Here is a 25,820-nt window from a genome sequence, read left to right on the forward strand (position 1 = left end):
CTCCGCCTTTCCCTTGAGCCCTACAATTCTTTTCTTGTCAGACACTTACTTAACTCTCTGTGAACATCATGATTAAGTCTATCTCCCCCATCCTCTCAGATAACATTTTTCCAAATTCTAACCATTTGCTGAGTAAAATGTAAATTTTAAGATTTGATTTGTACCTCCAGAATAACTTCAGAATTGACACACACATCTCAAGGAATTAGCTAAATATGTGTGAGGTATAGTGTTGTGAATGCATGACAATTGGGAATGATGTCCCATTGTTATAGCAACAAGAGCTGACATTTGGGCACTGTGCATACTTTTAGCACAATAGCTGATCTTACATTCTCACAGCACATGAAGGAAAGTGATGTATGACCAGACAGTGGCAGATTTTAAAACTTTCTTTAGTATATACTAATGCTAAGAAGTAGAAGAATATCCCTGTTACTGAACCAGAAGTGGGTGAGTCCAATACCAGAACTTGATATTCAAGAAAGGTTTATTATACAGCAAACAAGTTTTTCATTGACCTTCAATCATTCCAATACATGCTAGTGGCAGACGGTAAGAGTGGTAGAGATTTCTGCACAGCCATATAAGGGGATGAAAGTTTGAACCTGTGCCATCATTATCTGATCTACAACATACATGTAAAAGGTGCCTGTAGTCACAGCAACTTGGACTGATTGAATGATCTGTCAACATAACATCTATGTTGGGTGTATGTGTTTTCACTAAACTTTTGTCACTGACACAAAACATAACACACAGATATTCATATTGATGTTCCATCTAAGAAGAGCTTAATGCTGTATTTATATTTGCAGATCACAAAAGTACCTCGAAAGGTTCCAGGAAAAGCTTCAGTCTTTGCAACAGTGGCCTCAAATCAAATACATGCTTATGGTTGATGCGTCATTCCGAAACCTTACTATTGCAAAATGGAATGCTGATCGAGGTAGGAGGATTGATAGAATTCTGAAATTTGAAACAGATGGCTTTCCTGAACACTTCTGGGAATTAAACTGGCTATTGACAAAACTAATCAGATGATACACCATTACATTGAGTAAAATAGGAAGCGGTGAACACTTACAAATTTAGCAAATTAATTGACAGGTTCAAATAGTATCACAACCAATGAATGTTTTATAACCAGTACCAGAATCTTGAGATTAGATTATGATTTTGAATTACTCTATCATTTTTGCTATGAGTTTTTGTGTGCACTTTACAGTTAAAGCTTTGTAATACACTGTCGCACTATCACACAATTGAATTTTAACAACTTTATAGAATTCACATCTTTATGTCAAAGAGAGTCATTCTCATCTCCCCTCTAGAATTCAATTTCTTTTGCTTCAAGGCTATAATGAGGCCAAGAACTATTTAATCCTGGTGGTGTTCAAACTAGTATCAGTATGTAGGTGCTGCTTATTATCACTTCCAATAATACCTTCCATCACTTTGCTAATGATTAATGGAATACTAATTGACCAGTTTGGATCAGTCCTGCTGTGAACAGGTTAGACCTCCATTTTTTAATACAAACAAAACACTGTGGATTCTGGAATTTGGAAACAAACAAGAAAATATTAGAGAAACTAAGCAGATTAGGTAGCATCTGTGGAGAATGTTAAAATTTTGAGTGCACAATGACTCTCTTTCAGAATCTGAAAAATGATGATTATAACTTGGCAAAACCTCATCTTCAGTTTGAAGAGAAGTGTGAATATAAGAATAGTACATTAAATGTGAATAAAAGTAGGTACTTATTGGTGGATGAAGGCAGAGCACGGTCAGTTGAGGTGAGACATCAGTTTAAAAAGTAGGACAGTAGAGATGCAAGGCAGACATTTAAGGAGATATTTAATAACTCTCAGCAAAGGTTTATTCCAGTGAGAAAGAGAAGCTTTTTCAGAAGGGTGCATCATCCATGACTAAATAAGGATAATAGGAAATCAAAAGAAACATTATACATAGTCACCTAAGCTTTATTAATACTGCAATAAAGTACAAGAAGGAATTAGATACAGGTCATAGGGCTAAAGATATCAGTTGATATGGGGAGAAAGCAAGAACAGGGTTTTGAGTTGGATGATCAGTGAGGATCATATTGAAGGCACAAAGGGGCAAATGGCCTAACCCTTTCCTCTTTTCTGTGTTTCTCTGGAAACAGTTCAGAGGAGGATTGCTAGATTGATGCCTGGAACTAGCAGATTTGTCTCAGAGGCTTAGATTGGACAGGCTGGGCATTTTCCATTTGAGTAAAGCAGAGGAGTGATGATTTGATTGAAGCGTGTAAGATCCTGACAGGTTTTAACAGATGGATACAGAAAGGGTGTTTTCTCTTGTGGGTCATTTCAGGACTAGAGAGCTCTATATTAAAATTAGGTGCTACCCATTCAGGGCAGAGATGGGAAGACATTTGTTCTCTCAGAGGGGCATACGACTTTGGAACTTTTTGCCTCAGAAAGCAGTGGAGCTGGGATTATTGAAATTTTTTAAGACAATGATTAATAGATTCTTGTTAGGTGGTAGGCTCAAAGTAGGTAGATGGGAATTTTGAATTTTGAAACACAAACAGATCAGCTATTACCTTATTGCCTTATTGTAAGTAGACCAGACTCAAGATGCTGATTGGTATATTTCTGCTCCTCTGTTTTTATGAGCTATTTCATCATCGGTATGAGTCTTGGGAATGTGCACTCTGAGAGAAACTTCTCTATGCCAACTTCATTAACTGTCTCTTTAAAAAATATGTTTCATTTCATGAGTTTACCGTTGCTGACATTAATTGGATGAGAAACTGGGTGGTAAAATGGTCATGAGATGATTGAATTAAAAGATACTTGATGGACTTGCAGTCTTTTACTTCCAGGTTTGCTTTCTGCTTTTGAATCTGATACCAACTGCACCTCCCAAACACACCAAAGTATCTACACTTAAAATCCAATATATTAATTCTGCACAGCTTCTACACTTTATATATTAATTTTATTTTGCTCCGAAGCCACAGCAGTGTTTTTTTTTCAAATCCCAGACAAAGCAGTATGTTAGTGATGCTTCAAATGGTGCAGTGAATACAACATACACATTTCTGGTTTTTCGTATGGCTCTTCTTTTATTTCAACGATACTTAGTGGAACAAAGTTCCATGAACTTTATAATGTAGCACCATAAATTAAAATTCAGTTTGTACAAACTGCCCAGAAATGAATTCAGAATGTGTTAAGGTTATTAGATTTTACATCCTGCTAATATGGCAGTTAAATGTTTAAAGTGACTAGATAGTGCAGTGGTCTAGACATTGGCCTTTTATCTTTAGAATCTGACTCAGACAGTTTAAATGCCTGCTGGCAGTGAGAGTCCTCTGTTAAATTAATTTGCGGATATTCAATCCAATGCATCCGGGCCTAGAGCAAAAGGCTACACTGAATTCACCATCAATTAGTGATGCCTTTCAGAAGGACGGTTAGAGTGAGAGCTATGAAAGAACAGTATCTTAGTTCTTCTTCATCAAGCAGCGCTTCAAAAGCTAGTGCTTCTAAATAAACCTGTTGGACTATAACCTAGTGTTGTGTGATTTTAAACTTTGTCCACTCAGTTCACCACCAACTCCCCCAAATCACTAGTTCAGTTGGATTGGGCTGCTGAGGTTGTGGATAAGGTTTTGTTGTTGGAACAGAATAAGACAGCTTTATCATATATTTAACTGATAATCCTTGATAATGAGCTGGTTTCAATCTCTGGTGCTATTATTCATTTCTATGGCAAGTGCATGGAGAAAAGATAAAAGATGATGCAATGACTTAAATCTTTTCTGTTTGAGCTGATCTCTTTCTTTGCATTCATCCAACATGTTTGCAAATGAACAATTATTGTTTAGAATAAAATAGCTTTATTTAAAAGGGGCTATGCCTGTTCAAGTGGTTAGCAGCCAGGATTTTTGGTTGCTGATTTCATCCAACTTCCTTTTCTTATTAAAAATGTCAAATAATCATTACAGTTTTCAATTTTTTTAACAACGTGATGAAACTCATGAAAGAGCAGAGCCAATTCTGACAGAAGACTTGTACCAGATATGAAAAATAATGAAACATAAAGCTTTGAAATGAAATTAACATTCTCAACTAATTGATAATTTTTTTGGTGTATCAAAGATGCTACTGAATTTGACAGATGGCAGAAACTTGTAAACATTTCAGTTGAGATTAAAATGAACCTAAAGACCCTACATATAGTGGTTTTTCTATGGACTTGATTCATAAACATGATAGGTATCTTAACAATTCGACAAAAAGTTGGAAGCAATTTTTCCTTCAAAACAACAATTATTTTTCAGACTGCAATAGCTCTATAAATTGCAAATTTGTGACTTAAGCAATGTAAATACACATGAATCTTTTTCAGAAGAGTAATTTTTTTGATACAGGTACAGTAAACAGTTCTTGGTGTCTTATTAAGGTGAAATTGTTTAGTTTGATTCAAAGTCAGAAAAACTTTAGGATTTAAAGTTGGGTTTGTAGGATAAAATATTTAGTGTTTAACTGGTACAATTTTCTTTCAAGTCTACATTTTTGGAGCCCATTGGGGGAACTTTTAATCTGCAAAGAAATGTGGGTTAGGGCTGGTGTGATGCTAATATTTTAAGAATTTTCAAACCCAATCGCAATCCCAATCAGTCTGCAGCACACTAGGTTCTGGTTTAGTGGAGGCTTTGGGGAGGTGGGGATGGGGTGTTTGTTGGAGGAGGGGTGTGATAGTTGAACAATTTGCTGCTCATTTTAAATGTATTTTTGCGTTTAACACATGGGACCCCAGAATTTCTGACCTTCAGGATAGTGAAGAGGTAAAGTTGGATGAAAATTGTGAAATTTATGAGGTAATTGCCTTTAGTGCAAGCCTTGTCAGTCAGAAGGGGTTCATGCACAACAACCTTTACATAATTAATCACCATTGTCAATTAACTACCATTCCTCCACAATGTCCATTCCTCCCAAATATCATCCTCCTGACGATGACATGTCCACATCCCCATGACTTCCAAACTTACACCATGTCTTATTCTTGACCCACCTCTCCTGTGATCTCCAAACTTTCTTTCAAACTAGGATATTAGGTTGATACCACCCTGTACAATGCCTGACACTCTGCAATGTTTGACTCACCTTCTGACACCTCAAAGCCCACGTACATTCTAAAAGGCACAATTCAGGAGTGTAATGAAATACTCTCCTCTTGCCTGGATGAATGCAGCTTCAACAATACTTGACAATCTCTACATAAAACAGGACAAGCAGACCACTTGATACACAGCACATTCAACATCTTCAACATATCTCCTTCCATAAACAATGCACAATAGCTGAAGCATCTACCATCTACAAGATGCACTACAACAATGCACCTAGGCTTTTTTGGACAACACCTTCCAAAAACATGATCACTACCACATCAAAGGACAAAGGGCAGATGCATAGGAACTCCTCCATGTGCAAGATTCCCTGCAAGCCTATTGCCAACCTGACTTGGAATGATATCACAGTTCCTTCACTGATGTTGGTTCAAAATCCTGGAACTCTATCCTAATACATCCCCATCTCTCCCATTTTGCAATGTTTCAGGTTAGCAACCTTTGCAAAGGCAATCAGGATTGGGCAATAAGTGCTGGCCACAGAGAGTCATAGGGTCACAGAGATGTACAGCATGGAAACAGAACTTTTGGTCCAACTTGTCCATGCCGACTAGCTATCCTAAATTATTCTAGTCCCTCTTGCCAGTATTTGGCCCCTCTCAACACTTCCTATTCATATACCCATCCACATACCTTTTAAATGTTATAATTGTACCAGCCTCCACCACTTCTTCTGGCAGCTCATTCCATACATGTACCACCCTCTGCGTGAAAATGTTGCCTCTTAGTCCCTTTCAAAACTTTCCCCTCTCACCTTAAACCTATATCCTCTAATTTTGGACTCCCAAACCCTAGGGAAAAGATCTTGTCTATTTACCCTATCGATGCCCCTTATGATTTTATAAACTCCTATAACGTCACCCCTCAGCCTCTGACGCTCCAGGGAAAATAGCCCCAGCCTATGCCATGGCGGCACTGTGGCTCAGTGGTTATCACAGTTGCCTCACGTCACGGTTCAATTCCAGTCTCGGACAACTGTCTGTGTGGAGTTTGCATATTCTCTCCATGTCTGTGTAGGTTTCCTCTGGGTGCTCCGGTTTCCGCCCACATTCCAAAGATGTGCAGGTCAGGTAATTTGGCCATGGTAAATTGCCCATAGTGTTAGGTGCATTGGTCAGAGGGAAACTATTCTGGGTGGATTACTCTTCAGAGGGTCAGTGTGGACTAGTTGGGCCGAAGGGCCTGTTTCCACACTGTAGGGAATCTAATCTCTTTAGCCTCTTCCTAAAGCTCAAACCTTCCAACTCTGGCAACATCCTTGTAAATCTTTTCTGAATCCTTTCAAGTTTCACAACATCTTCCAATAGAAAGGAGACCAGAACTGGAAAAAAATTTCCAAAAGTGACCTAACCAATGTCCTGTACAACCGTAATAAGACCTCCCAACTTTCATATTCAACGTATTGACGAATAAAAGCATGCATACCAAACGCCTTCATCACTATCCTATCTACCTGTGACTCCACTTTCAAGGAACTATGAACTTGCACTCCAAGGTCTGTTTGCTCAGCAATACTCCCCATTTATTCACTATGAAGTGTATAAATCCTGCCCTGATTTGCCTTTCCAAAGTGGAGAACACATTCATCTAAATTAAACTCCATTTGTCATTCCTCGGCCCATTGACCCATCTGATCAAGATCCCAACCTACACCTCCAATTTTGGCGTAATTTGGAAACTTCCTAACCATACCTCCTATGTTCACATCCAAATCATTTATATAAATGACGAAAACTGTGGGCCCAGCATCGAGCCTTGTGGCACTCCACTGGTCACAGGCCTCCAGTCTGAAAAGCAACCATCCACTACTATCCTCTGTCTTCTACCTTTGAGCCCGTTCTGTCTCCAAATGGCTAATTCTCCCTGTATTCCATGTGATCTAACCTTGCTAACTAATCTACCATGACGAACTTGTTAAATGCCTTACTGAAGTCCATACAAATGATGTCCTCTGCTCTGCCCTCATCAATCCTCTTTGTTACTTCTTCAAAATGCACAAACACATGTTGACTATGTCTAATCAGTCCTTGCCTTTCAAAATTCATGTAAATCCTGTCCCTTAAGATTCCCTCCAAAACCTTGCCCACTATCAATGTCAGGCTCACTGGTCTATAGTTCCCTAGCTTTTCCTTTCCATCTTTTTTAAATAGTGGCACCACGTTAGCAACCTCCAGTTTTCTGGCACCTCACCTGTGGCAATCAATGGTACAAATATTTCAGCAAGGGGCTCAGCAATCACTTCCCTAGCTTCCCACCGAGTTCTAGGGCTATCCATGTCCCAGGGACTTATCCACCTTTGTGCGTTTTACGATGTTCAACACCTCCTCCTCTGTAATATGGACATTTTTCAAGATGTTGCTATTTATTTTCCCACGTTCTATATCTTCCATGTTCTTCTCCACAGGAAACACTGATGCAAAATACTCCTTTAGTATCTCCCCCATCGCCTGCAGTTCCACACATAGGCCACCTTGCTGATCTTTAAGGGGCCCTGTTCTCTCCCTAGTTACCCTTTTGACCTTAATGTATTTTAAAGTCCGTTCGGATTCTCCTTAATCTTTAATTTCTCTTGTCATCCAGCATTCCCTACACCTACCAGCGTTACCCTTCACCCTAACAAGAGCAGACTGGCTCTGGACTCTCGTTATCTCATTTTTGAAGGCATCCCATTTTCCCAGTTACATGTTTCGAAACATGCCCTGAGTTCATCTGCCTTACCGGTTAGGCCTCTTGCATTGAAATACATGCAGTTTCATTTATCAGTGTTACCTCGTTCTCGGCATTGTTCCTGCCTGCCCTGTGTGTTTGAGTTGCTCCTTTTCTCAACTGTACCAGTTTCAGATTAATCGCTTTCCTCACTATCTTCCCACACTACCCCCCCCCCCAACTCATTACTAGTTTAAATCCTCCCGAGCAACTCTAGCAAACATCCGTGCCAATTTATTAGTCTCCTTTCAATTCGCTTCCAATCCATACTTCTTACATAGATCACTTCTATCCCAGAAGAGATACCAATGATCCAAAAATGTCGATCCTTCTCCTCTGAACCAGCTCCTCAGTCACACATTCATCTGCTCTATCCTCCTATTCCTACCCTCACTAACTCGTGTCACTGGGAATAATCCAGATATTACTACCCTTGAGGACCTAATTTTTAAATTCCTGCCTAACTTCCGGTATTCTCTCCTCAGAATCTCATAATTTTTTCTTCTGATATCCTTAGTTCTAATGTGTACAACAACCTCCTACTGTTCCCTCTCCCCTTTGAGAACATTATTTTCTGTTTTCAAAATATCCTTGATCCTGGCACCAGTGAGGCAACACATCATGCTGATTTCTCACTGTCAGTTGCAAAAACATGTGTCTGTGCCTCTGACTAGAGAGTCCACTATCACAGTCGATCACTTGGAACCTGACATTGTTACATTAGAGCCTGTCTTGAAACCAGAAACCTGGCTGTTTGTGCCCCATTCCCCTGAGAGTACATCATCCCCTGCATTTTCCAAAACATCATAATTGTTTGAGATGGGGATAGCCATAGGAGATCAGTGCACTACCTGCCTCCCTCTCCTACCTTTCCTGGAGGTAACCTATCTACCTGACGGGATTTGCAGTGTTTCACCATTCCTATAACCGCCATGCATCACACCCCATAGCTTCTGTAAATTTCTGATTGCCTCTAACTGCTGTTCCAACTGATCCATGCAATCCAATAGGATTTGTAACCAAACATACTTCCTGCAGCGATAATCACCAGAAATATGGAAACATTCCCTGATCTCCCACATCCGACAGGAAGAGTACATCACTCTACTAAAGGCTATCTTTGCACCTTAACAATGTTCAAACCAAGAAACAGCACAGGCTTACTGCTCTAAAAAACACTGCTCCAGGCTAACTTAGTACCTGTATTTTATATTTTTAAAATTTAATCAAGGGACACATCTTGCTAGTTATGCTCACATCCTGTGTACAAATACAAAAAATCCACAAGATGTATCTTCATAGCCTTGACTGATTGGGTGGTGCCCTCTGATATAAGCCAGCCATTATGCTCTATATGGTGGACTTGTTGACTGCATAAAGAAGCCTTGAGATGGATGAAGTGGAGGGACTGGCCAGTCTTCCTTGAAGGAAATACAGGAAGATAAAGTTGACACTCATGCGATAGAGGCCCAAATTCTGCATTCCCAGACCTGATGCCAATCTGCAGGTTGACATGACCACAAGCATGCTACTGATTCAGCAACATGCCAACTGCACCATTCCCATACATAGGACAGATGACTGTAAAATACCATTTCCATCATAGGGAAAAATATCCAGCAAACACAATTATTTGACTAATCCCAGTTCCACTTGTGGACATGGAACATGAGGGCACCCTCACCACCATTACCTACATAACAAAAAAGCATCTGCATAAGGCCATGGGCCCCTGAACCACCCCAGATCACGGTTCGGTTCTTACCTTTTCAGTTCACACCCCACGATCTATTAACGACATGAAGATTGATCAGTCATTAAATACTGTTATTCCTACAATATAAATCATATGAGAAAGTACTGTGACTCCTCCAGAGCAACTACTGGCAAGGTGCCTTTTGTTGCTGCACACTCACATAAAGTGCTTCTCCTGTAGCTGTCGGTGAGGTAGAAGCCAATTACTCTATTGTACTTACATCCTACTGAGATGCCTGTGACTTCCATCGTTGTTATGGAGGTGCCCTGTAAGATGATAATCATTGTCACAGGACTTTGCATCAGGGATCATTTCTCAGTCAGAGGGACTATAGTGGCAAGGAATGATGCTGGTACAGGTACCCCCGCTTTTCGAACATTCGCTTTACACAATTTTGCTTTTACTAAAGACCTACATTAGGACCAGTTTTCGCGAATCCGAAGAGAATTTTCACTTTTTACGAAAAATAGCAATACGTTTTTTTGAATAAAATCATGCACACTTCGCTTTACACCATTTTAGGCTTATGAAAGGTTTCCTGGGAATGGTCTACTTTCTGATAGCGGGCGCTACCTGTACCCCCAGTGCAATGACCCGTAAGCTCTTTGATAAGGAGTAATCTCTTTGTGCTCTTCAGAGCTGAGGCACAGCTGACATCTACAGCTTGAATTGAGAGTACGACCAAAACACGGATACAATGGCAGTATTATGCCTTTTCTTTACATGCCAGATGCACTGATCCATCTCTAACTCAGACTGGCGCTGAACATAATTAAAAATTTGTCTATCTCAGCCTTGAATATACTTAACACTCTAACCTTAGCAACTCTCTGGGTGAAATAAGTCAACAAATTGACTGCCCTCTAATTCTTATTTAACAATGGCTTGAAAGATTATCAGGGCTAGATGGGCATGTGGATTTGAGATTACAACCAGATAAGTTATTGAATGGCAAGCAGGCTCAATGGGCTGAACAGCCTACTTCTGTATCTGATTCATATGTTTGTATGTTCTGGTGGCCAGGTTCTTTAGCCAGAATTGTAAAATGCATCTTTTGGTGTTTGTCTGACAACATGTCCTTTTATGAATTGATTAAATTAATGCTTACTTTCCTGAAATGATCTCAAGTTGTTGTTCAGAAAATGCATTAGGAATGTTTGTAAATGGATGATGAATTAAATGAACTAAATGATTGCCACTCCAACTCTTCCCCAAGTGAACCAAAATCAGGTTATATGAAATCAAATCAAATCCTGGGTGTCAAATTAAATTTAAGTAGGTTCTTAATTATATAGTAGGCTGCAATTACACACAAATTGGCCAATGAGCAATTGTTGACACATGTTAAATAATAACACAGTTGCATGAATCATGGGACTGATTAGCAATAAGTCTTCTACTAAAGGCAAACTGTTCATACAAATATTTTGGCAATTTGTGTTGGATGGGAGAGAAGGGAGCCGGAAGAATGCCATGCTATTTTTGGTACAGTCATAAACAAATAAGTGACAAGATAATTTATATTAGTGTCACTTACTTACCAAGTCAGGAAATGATTTGCATGGCATGAGTGATATTATAATGTGGGTCAAGAAAACAAGGTATGAATAATATCTCACAGGAAACTTTTGACAATTTTATTCATCACAACTGTGCACCAATCAGTCTTGTCTATCTGTTTCTGTATGGTTGAATGGGTCAATCAATTTATAACATGCAATAATACAAACAACTGGCATATGGTTCTGGCTATAACGTGGTCCATGACTGGATGCCAGACTCTACCACGTTACTGCTCACAACATTAGTACAGAAGTGAACGATTTTATGATGGAATTGCTGGGTAATTGCACTGAATGATTCCCCTCACTAGCAACCAGAATTTTATAGTCAAAAAATAAGTTAAACTTTTTCACATGTACTTTTTTTAGCATCATATCAGTGGAAATTAAAGTGCAATCAATCAGAGACAAAGTTCCAGAATTCAGCATACCTGGGGTAATGAATTCCAGAGATTCATGGCCATTTGAGAGATGTAATTTCTCCTTATCAGTTTTAAATCTGCTTCCCGCTTTTCCTAAACTATGATCTCTCGCTTTAGATTGTCCCACAAAAGCAAGCATCCTCCCTATATCTTCTTTGTCAATACCTTTCAGCATATTCCTCAATTTGATCTCTCATTCTTCTAAATTTGAGAGTATATACGCCTAAGCTGCTCAATCTCTCCTCATAAGGTTAAGCTTCTTACCTGTGGAATCAATCTAGTGAATCCCCTCTGAACTGCCTTTAACGACACCAACTCTTCTCAAGTAAGGGGACCAAAACTGTATGGAATACTCCAGGTATGGCCTCTGCCATTTGATCATGGTTGATATGCTCCTCACCCCCATTTTCTTGCCTTCTCTCCATAATCCTTCAACCCATTACCAATTAAAGATCTGTCTAACTCCTCCTTAAATTTACTCACTGTCCCAGCATCCACCACACTTTGGGGTAGTGAATTCCACAGATTTACAACCCTTTGGGAGAAATAGATTCTCTCAACTCTGTTTTAAATTTTCTACCTCTTATCTTAAGACTACGACCTCTCATCCTAGAATGCCTCACAAGTGGAAGTATATGCTCCATGTCTATTTTATTGTACCTTATATTATCTTGAATGCCTCAATTCGATCTCCCCTCATTCTTCTAAATTCCAGAGTGTATACGCCTAAACTGTTCAAGCTCTCTTCATACGACAAACCCCTCATCACTGGGATCATCTAATAAACCTCCTCTGAACTGCCTCCAATGCCACTACATCTTTCCTCAAATAAGAGGACTAAAACTGTGCACAAAACTCCAGGTGGAATCTCACCAATACCATGTATAGTTACAACACTACTTCCTTATCTTTATATTCTTTAGCTAGAAGCTCATTCCATTCACTTTCTTTATTGTCTGCTGTACCTGCATGCTAGTTTTCTGCATGTACTCATGAATGAGTTCACCTAGATCCCTCCATAGCACCCCAAAGTCTCTCCCCATTAAGGTAATAGGTCATCTTCCTTTCTTTTGACCCAAATACACAACCTCACACTTATCCATGTTAAACTCCATCTGCCACATTTTGGCCCATTCTCCTAACCTTTCTATATCCATTTGTAAGTTTCTTATTTCTTCATTGCAATTTGCCATCCTACTTATGTTTGTGTATCATCAGCCAATTTGGCTGTAGAACCTTCTATCCCTGTATCCATGTTGTTAATGTAGATTGTAAATAGCTGGGGTCCAAGGACTGAACCCTGTGGCACTCCAGTAGTTACATCTTGCCATCCAGAAAAAAATCCCATTTATCCCCTCTCTCTCTCTTCTATCCATCAGTCAGTCATCTATCCAGGCTAATAAATTATCCCTAATCCCATATGATCCAACCTTGTGAATTAACCTTTTGTGCAGCACCATATCAAATGCCTTCCGGAAGTCCAGATATGTTACATCTATAGGATCCCCATTATCCACTTTGCTTGTTACATCTTCAAAGAACTGTAGCAAAATTGTCAAATATGATTTGCCCTTCATAAAACTATGCTAACTCTGATGGATAGCGTTTTGACTTTTCAAATGTCCTGATGTTGCTTCCTTGACAATTGATTCTAACATTTTCCCAACAACAGATGTTAAACTAACGGGTCTATAGTGTCCCACATTGTGCCGTCCTCCCTTTTTGAATAAGGTACATTAGTTACTTTCTAATCCATTGGAACCATTTATGAGTCCAGGGAATTTTGGAATATTGTACCCAATGGATCTACTACCGTTGTCACTTCCTTTAATGCCCTAGAGTAGGCCTTCAGGCCCAGAGGGCTTGTCTTTCCTCAGTCCTAATAGTTTGCTTAGTACCGTTTCCCTATTGATGTTGATTGTTCTAAGTTCCACCTTTTCTATTGCCTCTTCCTTGCCCATTCCAATAGGAAAGATACAATTATCCTCCACTGTGAAAACTAAGATGAAGTATTGATTAAGCATCTCTGCTATCTCAGTGTTCCCCACTATTAATTCTCTGGTTTCATCTTCCAAGGGACCAACATTCACATTTAATGACTAGCGCAGTGGGTGGCACGGTGGCCCAGTGGTTAGCACTGCTGCCTCACAGCGCCGGGGTCCTGGGTTCATTTTCAGTCTATCTGTGTGGAGTTTGCACATTCTCCCCGTGTCTGCATGGGTTTTCTCCAGGTATTCCGGTTTCTTCCCACAGTCCAAAGATGTGCAGGTCAGGTGAATTGGCCATTCTAAATTGCCTGTAGTGTTAGGTGCAATAGTCAGAGGGTAAAGGGTCTGGGTGGATTACTCTTCGGAGGGTCGGTGTGGACTTGTTGGGCCGAAAGGCCTGTTTCCACACTGTAGGGAATCTAATCTAAGCTCCCCTTTTATACACCTGTAGAATTTTTTTTTTCCTTTTTGATATTTTGTGCTAGTTTCCTTTTGTAATTTACCTTAACTCTTTTTATTAATTTTTTAGTATCCCTTTGTTTATGTTTGAAAGTTACCCAATCTTCCAGCCTGCCATTGGCCTTTGCAATACGGTATACTTTAGTTTTTGTCTTTATATTGTCCTTGATCTCCTTGTTTAGTCATGGATATTTTTTACCCCTCCCTTACCATCTTTCATCCTCACTTGGATATATTTTAGTTGTGAGGAATTGAGTAGTTTCTTTAACATCTGTCACTGCTCGTCTGCAAGTCATTAATACAGCTTGTAAATAATAGGGGCCTGAGGATCAAACCCTGTGGAACCCCTCTAACATAAAAATACCCATTTATTCAAACTTTCTGTGTTCCGTTGATTAGCCAATCCTCTAAATAAGTTAACATATTACTTCTAACCCTGTGTGATCTTAGAATAGAATCCCCACAGTGTGGAAGCAGGCCATTCAGCCCTTCAAGTCCTCACTGACCCTCTGAAGAGCATCTCACCCAAACCCACCCTATCTGTGGATTTCCCATAGCTAATTTACCCTAGCCCACACATCACTGGACCATTTGGGTCACGAATTGACTTACCTGCACATCTTTGGACTGTGGGAAGAAACTACAGCATGCAGCAAAATCCCCCACAGACATGAGAAGAATGTGCAAACTCTACATAGGCAATCGTCCGAGGATGGAATCACACCTGGGTCTCCGATGCTGTGAGCCACTGAGCCACTGTGCCACCCTGTTTCAAATCAACAAAATAGATGACAACCTTTTGCTGCCTCATTTCTCAAGGCAATGTTGTATCATTCAAAGCGAATCTGCCTGGTTTAAAATCGAAACAAAATCTGAGAGTTCATTGTGAATCATCATTAACTGATACTCCTGCTTAGCGCCTCTGCCAATCAGGTTACATTTGCTCACTGATCATCATTCTCTTCACGTACTATAAAAGTTAGTTTTCCCCAGTTTGCAGTTTGTGCGCATTGCCCATGAGTGAAAGATAAATACCTTCAACAAAATGTGTTTTTTTTTCAGCAATACTCATATTCTATGCTACTCTACAACTATTTGTAACCTAAGCTCTTAAACCATTTGAACAAGTTTAGTCATAATTTAAGTTAAATCTGCACTAAGCACATTTGAGCTGTCATATCAAAAGAAAAATGAAATAGACTAAAAATTAATTGGGAAAAATTTAATGAGATTGCACATGTTAGAGAATATTCTATTCACTGTCCAATAATGCATCAGCTAGAATACGCCTTTGAGTGATGATTCAGTGACACTTTTAAAGGAAGAACCTTAATGGGTTTATTTTGGAAATGGTACAAGGGAGGAATGTGCATCAAGATTTAATAGTTTTTAAATGATAAAACATTTACAGTTGTTGAATTGAAGATATATAAAAGGTAAAATAAATGAACAGCCTTAATGATTATTAAATAGATGGGTGCACTGCATAAAATTATTTAAATGACATTGAATATTACAATATTTAAACTTAGTACTCATTATTTCAGGTTTGTCCGTGTCTTTAAATATTTATGCTTCATGGTGCTGTATAGCAATGTAACCTTTTAAGAGTATACTTTTGAGTCAATATTTTGCAATGCTTTAAATAAATGTTGTCATTAAAATAGTTTGAAAGTATTTAATGATCATGGAATCTTCTGTTGGATTGGAGTACACCCGTGTATTTATTGCCTTACAGTGATAGTCAAAATAAAAACATAGTTTACTGATTTATCCTGTTGAGGTACTGTGTTATTCCTGAATTTTTCCTTGTTTCTGATGATAAAGTTAAAGGTAAAAGCACCTGAAAAACCAATTTTTACAATCAGGAATGTAAAACTGATTTTGTATATTCCTGGAAGTTCACCAATATTGTAAAAGCCATTCTGGTATTAACTTGACCCTTAAGCAATAGATCCTAAATATCAACTGAGTAAGGAATGCATCCATAATTCTTCAATCAAACTCAGTTTTCCATTTTGCTGATTCTCTTCAAAAATTTGGATTTAATTCAGTATGGTTTATGAAATTTATGAAATGGCTATCAACAGTATTCTGCAAATACAAAATGAAATTCATGACAATACTTCTATTTGTCAATCTGTTGATTCTTCATGTTATAGTAATATTGTGAAAACATTTTTTAAAAATCTTGTTTCAGCTATGTACGAATCTCTGAAGAAAGTGTTTACCACTGTGCAAGTGAATACTGTGAACCAGATGATATTGGATGCTGATATCCTGATGACAGAACTAAAAATGGTAAATCAATGAAATCAGCATTAAAGCACAGAAAAAACTGATTTAGTGAGATACATAGAGTTGTAGAGATGTATAGCACGGAAACAGACCCTTCGGTCCAACTCGTCAATGCCGACCAGATATCCCAACCCAATCTAGTCCCATCTGCCAGCACCTGGCCCATATCCCTCCAAACCTTTCCTATTCACATACCCATCCAGATGCCTTTTAAATGTTGCAGTTGTACTAGCCTCCACCATTTCCTCTGTCAGCTCATTCCATACACGTACCACCCTCTGAGTGAAAACGTTGCCTGTAGGTCTCTTTTATATCTTTTCCCTCTCACCCTAAGCCTATGCCCTCTAGTTCTGCACTACCCCACCCCAGGGAAAAGACTTTGTCTATTTATCCTATCCATGCCCCTCATGATTTTATAAGCCTCTATAAGGTCACCCCTCAGTCTCCGGCACTCCAGGTAAAACAGCCCTTGCCTATCCAACCTCTCCCTATAGCTCAAATCCTCCAACCCTGGCAACATCCTTGTAATTCTTTTCTGAACCATTTCAAGTTACACAACATCTTTCCGATAGGATGGAGACCAGAATTGCACACAATATTCCAACAGTAGCCTAACAAATGTCCTGTATAGCCGCAACATGACCTCCCAACTCCTGTACTCAATACTCTGACCAATAAAGGAAAGCATACCAAATGCCTTCTTCATTATCCTATCTACCTGCGACTCCACTTTCAAGGAGCTATGAACCTGCACTCCAAGGTCTCTTTGTTCAGCAACGGTCCCGAGGACCTTACCATTAAGTGTATAAGTCCTGCGAAGATTTGCTTTCCCAAAATGCAGCACCTCACCATTATCTAGATTAAACTCCATCTGTCACTCCTTGGTCCATTGGCCCATCTGGTCAAGATCCTGTTGTAATCTGAGGTAACCTTCTTCGTTGTCCACTACACCTCCAATTCTGTTGTCATCTGCAAACTTACTAACTATACCTCTTAAGCTCACACCCCAAATCATTTATATAAATGATAAAAAGTCATGAACCCAGCACCGATCTTTGTCGCACTCCACTGGTCACAGGCCTCCAGTGTGAAAAACAGCCCTCCACCACCACCCTCTGTCTTCTACCTTTGAGCCAGTTCTGTATCCAAATGGCAAGTTTTCCCTGTATTCCATGAGCTCTAACCTTGCTAACCAGTCTCCCATGGTGAACCTTGTTGAACGCCTTACTGAAGTCCAAATAGATCACATCTACCGATCTGCCCTCATCAATCCTCTTTGTTACTTTTTCAAAAAACTCAATCAAGTTTGTGAGACATGATTTCCCACGCATAAAGCCATGTTGACTATCCCTAATCAGTCCTTGCCCTTCCAAATACCACAACAACTTGTCCACCACTGACGTCAGGCTCACTGGTCTATAGTTGCCTGGCTTGTCCTTACCACCTTTCTTAAACAGTCCTCCAGCACCTCACCTGTGACTATCAATGATCCAAATATCTCAGTAAGAGGCCCAGCAATCACTTCCCTAGCCTCCCACAGAGTACTAGTGTACACCTGCTGTGATGTAATTCTGGCTGTATTGCTTGGAACATTCAGTCGCAGGATAATTTATTTTTATAATGCCATTGAAATATATTTTACATGTTTTGATAGTTTTTCAAAATAGAGCTGTTACAGTCAGTTATGCGACACAGAAAAGTGTTGTTTTGCTCAGTGTCCCTTGGAAGTATCTCTTGTGCAGAACCAAACTCTGATTAATTGCTTCTACAAGTATTTATCTTGCTTAATGATTTCAATGCTTTAATTTTTCCTGCGTTCTCCATAAATGAATATTATCAGTCTCTCGGTGAATTTTCACCTATTTTCAGGGATTAAAATAATAAATTTTTAAATCAGAACTCATCATGTGATTTTCTTGAGGGCTACTTTTTAATTTTGGTGGCTACTTTTCTGGTTTTGATGATCCTGTTTAGTTGTCGCTAAATCATTACTTAGGTGATGTTGTCATCCAGTAATGACAGCTGGATATTTGTGTGATGTGTGTGATACTTGCACTCTCACAGAAAATAGAATTAGAATAACTGATAAATATCTCAATAATAATCAAATCTCCATTAAACTTAAAATGATAAAATTCATGTCCAGATATCCGGCTACAACAGCATTTAAATTGGTACAAAACAATAGACATAAGTTAGCAACAAAAGTTTTTCCAAAATAACTGATATATACTTCTGCTCCTGAGACCACATCTGGAGTAATATGAGCAGTTTTGGTCTCCTTGTTTAAGAAAAGATATCATTTCATCTCGGATCAGCTGTGATCCTATTGAATGGTGGAGCAAGCTCAAGAAGCTGGATGGGCCTATTCCTGTTCATATTTCTTATGGAAATAGGAAAATTTATCAGCCTAAGCACATTTTTAACAGACTGCTGAGGTCACGACTGATGCATTTCTGTCCCACATGCGTATGCAACTTTTGGAACAATTTAACCATGCAGTCACTTTTTGCTACATCTTGAATTTAAATTTAACAATCGACACTGTGTTTACTATCAGGAAGATTCACTGCATTTTTAAAAATATTTTAATTTTTAAACTTATGTAACTTTAAGACCAAAGAAACCATGACATGCAGGAGCAGAGGTCATTCATACAGCCCAGCAAGTCTACTCCACTATGTATGACTGAATTGGTTTGATGTTAGGGGACAGAGGGTAGTGGTGAAGAGTTGTTTCTTGGACTGGAGGCCTGTGACCATTGTTGTTCCACAGGGATTGGTATTGGGTCCACTTTTGTTTGTCGCTTATATAGATGATTTGGATGAGAATATAGAAAGTTTGTGGATGGCACCAAAATTGGTAGTATAGTGGACAGTGAAGAAGGTTATCTAAGATTGCAAAGAGATCTTGATCAATTTGACCAATGGGCTGAGGAGTGGCAGATGGAGTTTAATTTGGATAAATGAAGTGTATTGCATTCTGGTAAAACAATCAAGGCAAGACTTATACAGTTAATAGTAGGGCCCTGGTTAGTGTTGTAGAACAGAGACACCTAGAGGCTCAGGTACAAAATGCTTGGAAACTTAAGTCACAGGTAGACAGGGTGGTAAAAAAGGTGTTTGTCTTCATTGCTCAGACCTTTATGTATTGGGATGTCATGTTGAGGTTGTACAGGATGTTGGTAAGGCCTTTTCCGGTCTACTGTGTGGAGTTCTGATTGCCCTATTATAGGAAGGATATTATTAAGCTGGAGAGAAGTCAGAAAAGTTTTACCAGGAAGTTGTCAGAGATGGAGGATTTGAATTATAAAAATAGATGGATAGACTGGGACTTTTTTCACTGGAGGGTAGGAGGTTGAGGGATGATCTTATGGAGGTTTATAAAATCACGAAGGCCACAGATAGGGTTAGTAACAAGGGTCTTTTCCCTAGGGTGGTTGAGTACAAAACTCAGGGCATATTTTTAAGGCGAGAGGAGACAGATTTAAAAAGCACATGAGGGGCAACATTTTTACAGAGAAAGTGGTTGAATGTGGAATGAACTACCAGAGGAGGTGGTGGATGCCGGTACAGTTACAATGTTTAACAAGCATTTAGACATTGATGTACATGAATAGGAAGGCTTTCGAGCAATATGGGACAATCACAGGCAAGTGGGATTAGTTTAGTTTGGGAACATGATCGGTGTGAACTATTTGGACCAAAAGGTCTGTTTCCACGCTGTATAACTCTATGGCTCTATAACTCCACTTCCCTGTCTTACCCTGAAAACTCTTGAGTCCCGTATTGATGTTTTTTATAAAAACGTCTATCTCTGCTCTGAATATGCTCAACAACCAACTTCTTCAGCCAAAGAACAGTATCTGCAGTAACAAATTTCACAGATTGACCACCCTCTGAGAGAGGAAAATTCTTCTCATCTTTGTCTCAAGTGGACAATCCTTATTCTGAGATATGTCTTTTGACCCTCAACTCTCCTGTAAAGGGAACATCACCACATCTATCCTGTCAAGCTTCCTCATAATCTTATTTGTTTCAATAATGTATACATTCTACTAAGCTACAATGAGTACAGCACAACCTGGTCGACCTCTCCTCAGGAGAATATCGCCCCATACCTGGGATCAACCATGAGAACCTCCTCTGGACTGTTTCTAATGCCTTGTCTTTACTTAGATAAGGGGACCAAACCTGTTTATAGTATTGCAAGTGTGATCGGAAATATAGGCCAAGATTCCATTTGCACTCCCAATAATCTGCTGAATATGGATGTGTGATTTATACACGAGGGTGTCCAAATCCCTCTATACTGTGGCTCCCTGTCACCTTGTTTCATTTAAGTGATATGCACCTCATCTGTTCTTCTAGTTAAAGTGCATAACCTCATATTTTCCCACGTTACATACCATCTGCCAAATGTTTGCCACTTAGCCTGTTTCCATTGCTCTGTGAACTCTTTGTGTCTTCTCACCTACTTTAGTATCATCCACAAACTTGGTGATTACTATATTCACTTTCCTCGTTAAGTCATTCATAAACATTGTGAACTAGAATTCACACTCATTTGTAAGGAGTTCATTACCTCATTGATTTAAGATGTATTTGGGTCCCAGGTAGTTGAGTATTCCTTTGTTTATAGATTTGAAAATGTTGCCTCTCCACTTTAGCCTTCATCTGCTTGACCTTTTGGCCTCCTTTCCCTACACCCCCCGAACATTAATCTTGCAGATTCTTTCTTCCCCCACGACATTCTTGTAACCTCCTTCTCCCTCTAACAGATATCTTACAAGCCCCTTCTTTCCCATACAACCATCTTGCAACCTTCTCCTCCCATTCCTATATATTCAAACATCCCTGGAAGATACTCACATCCTAGTTTCATTAGATGAAACATCAAGCCATAGCAAAAAGCTCACAATAGCTGTTTTGGTAAAGGGCAGCTCCTTAATCCTGACATCGTCAAGAGACAACTTCCAATCTTGCCCAAACAAAGGTGATTTTGCCTGATTCTGGCCTCATCTAAAGATAGGTCCTATTCTTGGCCTCATTTTATTGCAAGTAACACATTTTCAGGGATTATCTCTTCATTTTTTTAGCTTTATTTAAATTTTAATAATATTTAAAGTTTTAGAAATAATTGACATGAGTAAAAAAACCCTGCAAATAAATTTAAAATAATCTTGTGTGTGGGACAGAAAAATAAAATGTTAACATGTGTGGAAGTTGTGAAAAATATATTTAGCAGAAATATTGCTTTTGAAAATTGAAAAGTTCTGTCTTCATGGTGAAGGGCTAATGCCTAAAACATCAATTATCCTGCTCCTCGGATGCTGCCTGACTTGCTGTGCTTTTCCAGCACTACACTCTCGACTCTGATCTCCAGCATCCGCAGTCCTCACTTTCTCCTAATTTCTGTCTTTTATATTTTTCAGATCTTGACCCAAAATATGACTGTTACGTGCAATGATATAATGAAGCTGAGTGATATTCTCAATTTACCAGAGGGCATAATTTCAAATGAAGCCTTAACAAGTATAATATGCGGTCATCAACAATCCAGTGAACCCTGGAATGTGTTAGAACATTTTCCAAGTATGAAGAGCTGGATTGAAGCTGTGAGTTATTGTTAATTGTTTGGAGAATATTGAAAATTGAAGTAGAAAGAAGATCTGCGGAAAATGATCAATTCCAAAATCTTTACCTATAAACCATAAATGTGCTCTGAATAATTTTCTCATGAAATATTTGCACTCTAATGGTGTCAATGTTAACTGAGGGGCACAGGTTCACCTGTTTCCCGAACATTTAACAACAACACCATCCTCTTCTCCCAACCAAAGAACAGAGACCGTCACTAAATAGAACACCAAGATAGCGTGTTATATAGAGTGTGACTTTGGAAAATGTAGGTTAGCAGAGTGATGTTGGTGTCCAAACATACACACATCCTTAAATGTGACACAACAAGTTGATAAGGAATTTTAAAAGCACATAGATTGCTTGACTTTATGAAGAGACATAAAGGTTATAAAGACAAGGAAATCATGCTACAATGTTGCTCATCGGCCAACGCTGAACTATCATTGTGGGCGGCACAGTGGCACAGTGGTTAGCACTGCTGCCTCACAGCGCCAGAGACCCTGGTTCAATTCCCGACTCAGGCGACTGACTGTGTGGAGTTTGCACGTTCTCCCCGTGTCTGCGCGGGTTTCCTCCGGGTGCTCCGGTTTCCTCCCACAGTCCAAAGATGTGCAGGTCAGGTGAATTGGCCATGCTAAATTGCCTGCAGTGTTAGGTAAGGGGTAAATGTAGGGGTATGGGTGGGTTGTGCTTCGGCGGGGCGGTGTGGACTTGGTGGGCCGAAGGGCCTGTTTCCACACTGTAATGTAATCTAATCTAAAAAAAATTGCGCAATTCTTTCAAAATCTTTCAAAAGTCACTGGAGTCAGGGAAAGTCCCAGATGATTGGAAAATCTCTGTTGTAACCTTGTTAAAGAAAGGATTGAGACAAAAGGTGGAAAATTATAGCCCGATTTGCCTAACCTCAGTTGTAGGTAAAGTTCTAGAACCCATCGTTAAAGATGAGATTTCTAAATTCTTGGAAGTGTAGGGTCGGATTAGAACAAGTCAGCATGGATTAAGTAATGGGAGGTTGTGCTTGACAAACCTGTTAGAATTCTTTGAAGAGGTAACACATAGGTTAGAGCAGGGAAACCCATTGGATGTTATCTAATTAAACTTCCAAAAGGCCTTTGATAAGGTGTCTGACAGGAGGCAGCTGAGTAAGGTGAGGGCTCATGGTGTTCGAGGTGAGCTACTGGCATGGAATTGAAAATTGGCTGTCTGACAGAAGGCAGAGATTTGGGATAAAAGGTTCTTTTTCAGAATGGCAGCCGGTGACAAGTGGCGTCCCGCAGGGTTCAATGTTGAGGCCGCAATTGTTCACTTTATATATTAATGATCTGGACGAAGGGACGGGGGGCATTTTAGTGAAGTTCACCAATGGTACAAAGTTAGGTGGACAGGCAGGTAGTTCTGAGAAGGTGAGGAGGCTGCAGAAAGATTTAGACAGTTTAGGAGAGTTGAACAAGAAATGGCTGATGAAATTCAATGTGAGCAAATGTGAGGTCTTGCAGTTTGAAAAAAAAAATACAGGGACAGACTATTTTCTAAAATGAGAAAATTCCTAAAGCCAAAGTACAAAGAAATCTGGAAGTGCTAGCCCAGGATACTCTAAAGGTTGAATTGCAGGTTGAGTCCATTGTTAAGAAAGCAAATGTAACGTTGTCATTTATCTCAAGAGGGTTGGAATGTAAATGCAGCGATGTGCGACTGAGACTTTATAAAGCTCTGGTTAGGCATTATTTAGAATACTGTGTTCATTTTTGGGCCCCACACCGCAGGGAGGACATACTGGCACTGGAGCATGTCCAGCGGAGATTCACTCGGATGATCCCTGAATAGTAGGCCGAATATACAATGAATGGCTGAGGATCTTGGGATTGCATTCATTAGAGTTTAGAAGGTTTAGGGGAGATCTAATAGAAACTTACAAGATAATGCATGACTTAGAAAGGGTGGAAGCTGGGAATTTGTTTCCGTCAGGTGGGGTTACTAGGACCCATGGGCACAGCGTTAGAATTAGAGGGGGTCAATTTAAAACAGAAATGAGAAGACATTTCTTCAGCTAGAGAGTGGTAGGCCTGTGGAATTCATTTCCTCAAAGTGCAGTAGAGGCCGATACATTGTGTCTTCAAGGCAGAGATTGGTAAATTCTTAATCTCCCATAGAATTAAGGGCTACAGGGAGAGTGCGGATAAATGGTGTTGAAATGCCCATCAGCCATGATTGAATGGTAGAGTGAACTCGATGGGCTGAATGGCCTTATTTCCACTCCTATGTCTTATGGTCTTATGGAAGATAGGTACAATTCATTGGAAGAAAGATGGGACCAAAAGTCAGAATTTTGAGATTAGGATGATAGATTACAATAACGTTTTTGGAATCTTAAAGAATTGAGCCTATGAGCACTAGCTGCATAAATTTTCACTTCATGAATACTCATTAAAATGACAGTTTGCCAGAATTACATTCCCCTTCCCAATTAAAATCTCTGTAAGCAAGTGAAACGTGCCTTGTAAATCTTTATGCATATAAGGTATTCAGTAGGCAAAGCACTGTATATGCTGGACTTTGGAGTGATTAGACACTGCCTTGATCTTTTTGAGTGCATTTGTTTCGGCTTTGATTGGCATTGTGCAGTTGGAATCTCAAGTTGCACAAGGCTTGAGGGAGAAGCAAAGGAGAAAAGCTGTGGAATAATGGACATGGGTCAAAGAACCTGCCAAGTGTGGAAGACTGTTTGGTTAAGGGAGGTTGGTTGACTGGAAAAAGGTGGAAGGGCCAGGTTGTACAGCAATAGGATTAACATTTTCATGATGTTTGATAATGCCAGAGTCACATGATTATGTAAAGAAAACTGGAAGGGAGCAGGAGCTTCAGCAGGGTCTTGAGAGAATGTGTGTAGAGATCAAGCAGTGAGTAAGGAGCACTTGCAGCTAGTTACATGGACTCGAGCAACAAAACTTCAGGAGAATAAACAGAAATAAAATACATGCTGACACCGAAACATGGTGGCAGCAGAAAAATCAATGGAAGAGGTGAAAAAGATCATTGAATGCAGTGGCTGAAAATGCACATTGTCAAGAGTGAAAAGATAATTCTTTTCAACACTCATCAGAAGGCTGAAAACCAGAGTAGAAGCTGGATAGCGGTGAATACTGACATATACTAACGTATATAGATATAATCATAGATGAAGAAGGAATAGCACCAGAGCTCAAGTGAAGCATTGTACCTCTTTCAGAGGCATTCCAGGTGATGGAGGTACTGCACCAGGCATGGGAATTTAATGAAAGTAAATTACAGCTGATGCTGGAAATCTGTAATAAAGACATAAAGTGCTCAGTAGGTTTGGCAACATCAATGGAGAGAGAAATAAATTTAACATTTTGAGTCCATGATTCTTCTTCAGAACTATATTTTATAAGTCTTCTCTTCCTAACTGATTAGGGCACATGATAGTTATAGAATGAGATAGAATAGATGACCAAAATCAATAGATCAATACTCTATGCAGCAGTGAAATGTAATATTAACAAGAAAGGGCACTGATGAGAAAGTGCTGAAATTGGAAGAAGCATTGTGAGCATTCAATGCTTATTTCATTACATGCTGACATTTCATAACAGAGCATGCAAAGATTAATAAGAGAAAGCAGAGGCCAAGTAAAAGGGTGAAAAGCATGGGTAAGTTATCCTTACTGACCGGCAGAGAATTATGCAAATTCAGGTTGTTGGCAGAATTGATATCCAACAAAATTGCAGGTGCACATACGGCCTGGTCAGACCACTTACAACTCAGAATTACAGGATAATGC

General features: G+C 39.4%; 1 protein-coding gene across 1 annotated transcript in view; it reads left to right on the forward strand.

Moving 5' to 3' along the window:
- Window positions 1–25,820, forward strand: part of LOC122549894 (ATP-binding cassette sub-family A member 13-like) — a 277,518-nt gene that overhangs the window by 72,308 nt on the left and 179,390 nt on the right. The window contains exons 11-13 of the mRNA XM_043690092.2: window positions 819–949; window positions 16,282–16,382; window positions 21,814–21,996. Coding sequence (XP_043546027.2) covers window positions 819–949; window positions 16,282–16,382; window positions 21,814–21,996 — 415 coding nt within the window. The remainder of the gene's footprint in view (window positions 1–818; window positions 950–16,281; window positions 16,383–21,813; window positions 21,997–25,820) is intronic.

Source organism: Chiloscyllium plagiosum, unplaced genomic scaffold, assembly GCF_037043375.1.
Source record: "Chiloscyllium plagiosum isolate Xiang-an unplaced genomic scaffold, Cpla_swu_hap1 HiC_scaffold_5, whole genome shotgun sequence".
Classification (NCBI taxonomy): Eukaryota; Metazoa; Chordata; class Chondrichthyes; order Orectolobiformes; family Hemiscylliidae; genus Chiloscyllium; species Chiloscyllium plagiosum.